Source organism: Strongylocentrotus purpuratus, unplaced genomic scaffold, assembly GCF_000002235.5.
Source record: "Strongylocentrotus purpuratus isolate Spur 01 unplaced genomic scaffold, Spur_5.0 spur5_scaffold_2, whole genome shotgun sequence".
Taxonomy (NCBI): domain Eukaryota; kingdom Metazoa; phylum Echinodermata; class Echinoidea; order Camarodonta; family Strongylocentrotidae; genus Strongylocentrotus; species Strongylocentrotus purpuratus.
This window is the reverse complement of record NW_022145605.1, coordinates 39,559,174-39,566,388: the sequence shown is the minus strand read 5'-3', so window position 1 is coordinate 39,566,388 and position 7,215 is coordinate 39,559,174. Positions and strand designations below refer to the sequence as shown.

Sequence of the window (7,215 nt, the reverse complement as noted above, 5' to 3'; positions counted from 1 at the left end):
TATGCTATATATATACATCTCATAAATATCTCTCTCTCTTATGTACACAATGTTTAGATAGCTTTTGCTTCAAATAAAAATGCTGATCGGTTTCTTGTCCGTAAAGCATTGTAACCATATGAAATTAAAATACAAAAGCTGCTTTGTATCATAAATAAGAAATTCTGGAATGATTTCATCACCAATACTATGGTTTTAGTTCCTTATTGTTTTTCTAATTATGTGAAGAAGAAAATTAATGAATAAAATAATTGAAGAATATTCTCTTGGTGCAAATAAGCCAAATGATACAGACAATTAAAACATTTTTCCTTTCCCCTTTATTACATAACTCTGGGATTCAATGCTGTAAAGTTTATTTTAAACTTTGATTTTCTACAAGTAATTTAAAAAAAAAAAAATCCAAAGTGCAAAATGTAGTATATAAACACCTAAGCATTGTCAATCATGTATCAAATAAAACATTATAAAGAATATACAAATGTGCAGCACATGAAGTGAAAGTTAAGGGTGGATCTTTGTTAGAAATCAATCTGCTTAGATCATGATACTACAGCCCTCTAACACAAGCGACACAAAATTCTCCTTAAGAAATGACGTACAGCGAAAGAGACATACTTGTGCCAATGCCTGGGATGAAAATATTGCGTACAGGAACATTGCATAAAGAACAGGTTTTGAAGAGGTTAGCTTGCACCATACATTTAATGGCAGCTTAAGTCATGGACATTGCTCAAGGGTACAATTATAGATTATAGCCAGACATAAATGATACAGGATGCCTTCACAATAAACCACACCTGGTTATGTTTCTTTCAGGGTTTTTGTTTCAAGCGATGCTCAAACCTCCATTTTACCATATGACGTTTCATTACAGATGTACAACGTTCCATTATATGAAATTCAGACGAGATACAAAGTGCTTAGCTTGTATCACCATGGCTACCATAATTATTAGTTTTAGTATAGTTTGCTCAAAACAGATAACGTATAAAGTTTCAAAGATTTTAGGGACATAAAATTCAGGAAGTGAGCCCTTCAAGAAAATGCTGTGTTTGGATTTTAACAGAAAATATGCTCAAATTATAACAAATGGAACAAATTTGAAGAATTCTCCATTTCTGTCAACAAAATTAAGAAGACCCTCAAAGCCCACCTAGAGGTTACTGGATATGCTTTCCTGGATTAAACTTTCATCTCACAACAGATGATGGATTGAACAAACAAAGGGCAATATACTGGCAATATACTTACCTTAACTCAATCAATATGATATTTCATGAAACCCCTTTTCCTTACAGTAACAAAGCAAATCACAATAAGTTTAACTTTCATTTGGCGTATTCCAACAATAATATATATTTGTCCTAGTCATGTTTCAGAGGACTAGTTAAGTAAAAACACAAACAATACATATACTCTAGCAAAATAAACATGATTCCAGGGGTTTCTTGAAGAAGCCCAATTTCACATTCCTACAGAAGGTTGCCTTCTCTAACCTGATGACCACAGCAGACTGGTGGCTGAACCTCTCTCTGATGCTACCATGTATGTGCAGGAATGGTGCTGAATGTAGAAGAAACTGATAACCCTTCACCATCTTTGGTTTGGTGGTTTAGGCAATGGCTATACATCACCTGTACTCATCCCAACAGCATGCAAACACAGACACCTATGGAGAAAGGTAGAATGACATTTCTCATTTGTTTTATTTTGTACTCATCCCATGAATACAAAATACATGGCATTGCATGATGTGGACATCATGAATGTGAAGCCATATGGGCTTGAAATCTGTAAAATGATATGAGTTAATGTCTTTCTGGGACTGAACAGAGGATTACAGTGATGTGTAACCTCGAACATTCAGTTAAAGGGATAGTTGAGTTTTGTTCCAGAGGGTGCTACACAAAATATATTTTGTGTGAGATAATGAAAAACTGAATGTAAAATTTGAAAGAACATAATATTTAAATGACAAAATCAGCTTTGTTTGATCAAAATCGGTTCAGAGACGGCTAAAATATAATGATTTCTAATATTTGTGTACCACCACAAATATTAGATAATAATAATAATAATAATGAACGTTATTTGTATAGCGCATATCACTCACACAAAGAAAGTCCCTATGCGCTTAGAAATGAAGGAAAGGGGCGGAATAGAAATAAACATTTATGCCTGATACATGAAAATAATTAATTACAAACAACAATAATGATACACAATTCCTACATAGCTTACATGTAATATATTGTAAATTCAGGTAATATAAATTTAAACATGAAAAAACATGAAAATTAGATGAAAATTAAATTAAATATTAAATATGTACATGATACTATAACCAAAGAAGTCACTAAACAGCTAGAACAAAATTAACAATTTACAAAAAGATGGGTCTTCAACAGAGTTTTAAATGATTCTGTTGTGCTTGCCTGTTTGACAGCATCAGGCAAGCTGTTCCACAATTCGGCCGAAGAATTCCTGAAGGAGCGAGTGCCATAATATTTTGTTTGAGTGCTTTGAGCTACTAGGAGGGATTTACTATTTGATCTTAAGTTTCTTGTAGGGGTATATTGTAGAATGAGATCTTGGAGGTAAGACGGGGCTGTACGGTTTAGGCATTGATATGTCAGTAAAAGGATCTTATAATTAATACGGGATTTAACTGGCAGCCAGTGCAATTGTTTAAGTATGGGCGTTATACATGTATGTTCTCTGCGTTTAGTTCTAGTGATTAGCCTGGCTGCTGAGTTTTGGATTCTTTGTAATTTATTGGTGTGAACATCAGGAAGAGAATAAAGTAAACTATTGCAAAAATCTATGCGAGATATAACCAGGGAATGAACCAGCTGCTTAGTAGCTTCTTTGGTTAGGAATTGGCGGATTTTTCCAATTTTGTGCAGAGCAAACGAACTGGTTTTACATACATTATTGACTTGAGCTCTCATTGTAAGATTTTTGTCTAGCTGCACGCCAAGATTTCTAGCGGCATCGACACATTTGATAAGGATATTGTCTATTTCTATGCCATCCATCTGGTTACTTTTCCTGAACAGATATTTCGAAAAATTTGAAAAAAACGTTAAAAAACACACAAAAATAAGACCTTTTACGTCCTATTTCAGCCAATGCCGATGTTGACTTTTTGTTTGCATTTTCGTGTTGCTTATATTGCCCACAATTAGCCGGCTCATGTATTATTATTTTTAATTAAGACAGTGGAGCTGAATTGGTATGATCGTACGTATTGGCTAAATTTCACACATTTTGGGGTCTAAAATTACCTTCATAGCAATTTTAGGTTCTAAAAGGGCACTAGAAATGTCATAGATAAGAATAAGAGCAATAACCATGCACTTTGAAGGCATTTGCGGTCTGAAAACTCAACTATCCCTTTAAGATTTTGGTTGATTCTGTGCAAATTCATTCTCTGTCACTACCCAAAACAACAAAATTGAGCTAGCAGTACTGACACATAAACATTTCTAACCAGGGCCCCGTCTTACAAAGAGTTGCAATTGATCCACAAGTTTGCAGTCCCCCATCTCTTATGTACATAGTTGTGATTGATATCAACTCTTTGTAAAACAGGGCCATGCAGTCTCTTATTTTCCAATGCCAGTTGTAACTTTCAGTGAACTTGATTTCTGACAAGTTTCTGTTCAAATTGGATTATTTGCTGATTCAAACAGTATTACCACACATGGCCCTATTAAAGGCAATATTGCTCTGCATTCCATTCCCTACACCAACTGGGGGTGTTTCACAAAGATCCTAAGTTGAACTTATCTCTAAGTTGGACTTAAAAATTATGGAAAGCCATTAGCATCTTTGAAAATATTTTGTAAAAGTTATTTTGGAAGGTATTAATTGTTTATTCAAATCATTCATATTTTTTATCATCAAGGAGATTTCATGTTCTTGATGTGGAATTTATAAAAAGTCGAAAATACTTGAATTTCTGCTTTTGAATATATTTCATCTTAAGACTCCAATCAATGGCTGTCCATAATTTTTAAGTCCAACTTAGAGTTAAGTTCTACTTAGGATCTTTGTGAAACACCCCCCAGAATTCCTAACTTTGACTCCTGATCCTGTACTACACCTAAGCCTATACAATTACATAACCTAAACCTAATCACAACAGTCACCTTAACCCAACCCAATTTCTTTGACAAAATAAAGCCCGGAACACTTGTCGCCAAAGGAAATGATGGACTACAGATGCAATATATATCCATCTATTACATAATTTTAAAAAAGGAGTTCCAGCCTATTTCTTTGGGAATGCACTTCTATTACTGAAATTCAAAATTAGATTTGACCCTTTCTATGACAAGAAGTTTGCAAAACATCAGGGTAAATAAACCTTCAAGAGTCACTTTTTTTTTCTTCTTCATTTCAATCAAGTGTGTGATCTATGGATTGTAAATGAAACATTATATTGAACGAACAATTTTCAGCATAAACATGCCTATATTTGTTTTTGGAAAAAGGAAAAAGAATTATTCTGAGACCAAAAATAGAGGTTATCATTCCCATTCTAAGGCGGGTTTTGCCACCAACGACATGGAAAGGGTTAATGTCTGCTTAGTAACAAAGAGAGGGAGATAGATATATATATATATATATATATATATATATATATAATAGAGAGAGAGAGAGAGAGAGAGAGGAGAAAGAGAGAGAGGGAGGAAGGGAGGGAGGAAGAGAGAGTGGATTGTTTACCTTGTCTTTGAGTTCTTGACATAGTTGCATTGCGAAGGCCAGACAGGCAGTGACTTCTTCCACCCATGGAACAGCACATTCTACAGTGTTCTGGGAGAACAACTCATACTTGATAGGCCCGAGGTCTCTGGTATATGGAAGATAATATTACAAAGTTGCAAATTTGAGATCCATACTTGGTTGGTTCCAGTGTCTGGATTCTACAAACATCTTTGGGGGAGGGGTGGGGGAGGGGTGGAGGAGGGGTGGGGAAGGGCTGGGGCTGGGGGCTGGGGGCTGGGGGTTGCGGGGGGGGGGGGGGGTAATACAAGAGATTTAAACAAAACTATGGTACAATGTTCGACTGATTTGCTGAGATTGAATTCCAGTCATGAAGCATTTTGCTGATGAATACACAAGATATAGAACAACAAGATATAGAACAATTTTGTTTAAATGTACCTGTATGTATTCAAGAATTTGTTTCCCAAAAATAGGTCTCAATTAAATATCTAGCAGGAATGTCATACCAATGCTCATTCTGAAGTGTTTCATAATTTGTACATTTTTGAAAAACACACACTGCAAACTAGTCATACATCCTACCTAGGCCAAAATGTCTGGACATTTAAAACAAACTGATCACTATGCAGAGATATATTTTGAACTGAAAAGTACAAATATTATCATTATAATTTATTTTCACAATATTTACTATAATTTGTATTTCATTGGCAAAAATGATTAATGTAAACCAATACTTACAATAATCTGCTCTTGGATTCAGAGGAGGACAGACCTTTCTGTATAAACAAAGAAAAAAAAAGGACACATATATGTTTATTTTTTCATCAAAGTCACTTTTTCTTCTCAAAATATATTAACTATATCTAAAAGTGTGACATCATGAATCCTAAAAGTTTTGAAAAACACAAATATAACATTGAAGCATAGAATTTGTCCACAATAATCTTACAAAATAAATGGGAACTATTGAAGATGAATTGAATTTTTTTTTTTTCTTTTTTTTTTTTTCTTCCCCTTCCAAATATTCTAATGACAGTTTAATAATCATTTATGATATTGTACCTTAGGTAGTCCTCTTTCAAAGGCACTGTGAGAGCACTTACTAACAGAATATGCCTCTTTGCCTCTTCGCATATATGGGAAGGAGAAAACATTTCAAGCAATAGGATTAACCACAATGTTTTCCTACATTGTTTTGTCATCATCTTTCTCTCTCCAAGGCCATATTAACTTAAACCACAACCTTCACAAATTGCCATATGTGGAAGAAATTAAATTGGGAAGAAATATACTGTTTTTATTCTGTTTACATCTAGCTCTCTCATGTTTTGATTAACTTTCATTGTGCATCTTGAAGATTTGCCAAGACTAGAATTGATAAGGTCCTACAATAATTTTGAAATGTCTCAGAATATTGTGTTGCCTCTGCAACTCCAAGCTAGCTAGAAGCTAGAAAGTGGGGTCCTACAAGTATTTTCTGCTGCCAGGAAATGAGAGATTACAACAAAGCAATGTAGTTCATCATTTTGATGATTCCAGAAAATTGCAGTAAACACCAATACTTATATGCTAGATGATCAATCTTTTCTGATCGGTTCCACACCGTTTCTTTCACAATCGCAATCGCATGACCAGAACTCAACTTTATCTTTAAGTTTGTGGGGTGTTACAGTACCTACCTGGTTGTGTGCTTTGGGCAGGGCTAGTGGATGAAGATAATACGTGTGAAGAACGAGCTTGGTGCCTAGAATGTAGAAGTTGACCATACTCTCATGCGGCAAGGGAGGTGTTAATGATTTCTGTCAGATTAAAAATAATTTAAGAAAAAATGAATGGTATTTTATAAAAAGCAAGTCCATGAGGTGTAAGATGAAACTGTACTAAATGCATAATATAATACTACAATAATAATAATGAAAATTTTTATTTTTGTTAATAATAATAATTAATAATAATATTAAAAGTACAAATAAAGATGAAATTATCAAAATAATAATCAAAATAATAGTAATAAGAATAATGGTAAATAAATACAGTAATAGCAACAATGACAACAACAATCATCATAATCATCGTCATCATAATTATAATAATCACATTTAAATATTTGAATGGATAGGTCACTTTTTCACACAAAGCACCTACAGTACTACTAAAACCCTCATCAAGACAAACATAATCATGAAGGATGCACAATGTAATTACTACTGGTTTGGCTTTGTGCCATGAAACACACAAAAATCCCAGTACCTGGGGAAGATCAAAAGATGAATTTCACTTTTATCCTTGAATGATATTGGATGGAGTAATGTGGTTGAGAATGTAATTTCCTGTAATCCAAAATTATATATCCATTTGGTTAGACAAAGCTTGTTCAGTTGGAAAATCATACAGACCCAAGACATGGGAAAAATAATGTGAGTCAGGCAATGTGAAATTCAGAACAAGGCGAGACACGTCTTTTAAAACTTATAC

The 7,215-nt window shown here is 34.0% G+C and overlaps 1 protein-coding gene across 3 annotated transcripts in view; it reads right to left on the bottom strand.

Annotated features, from left to right (window-relative positions):
• Positions 1-335: 335 nt before the first annotated feature.
• The window catches only part of LOC589260 (protein rogdi homolog), a 39,509-nt gene continuing 32,629 nt past the window's right edge, over positions 336-7,215 (bottom strand). For all 3 annotated transcript variants that reach the window (XM_030992420.1, XM_030992421.1, XM_030992419.1), the window contains 4 exons: positions 6,420-6,539; positions 5,479-5,516; positions 4,735-4,861; positions 336-1,672 (listed from right to left, as the gene is read on the bottom strand). In XM_030992420.1, the coding sequence (XP_030848280.1) occupies positions 1,634-1,672; positions 4,735-4,861; positions 5,479-5,516; positions 6,420-6,539 (324 nt within the window). In that variant the 3' untranslated portion in view covers positions 336-1,633. The remainder of the gene's footprint in view (positions 1,673-4,734; positions 4,862-5,478; positions 5,517-6,419; positions 6,540-7,215) is intronic.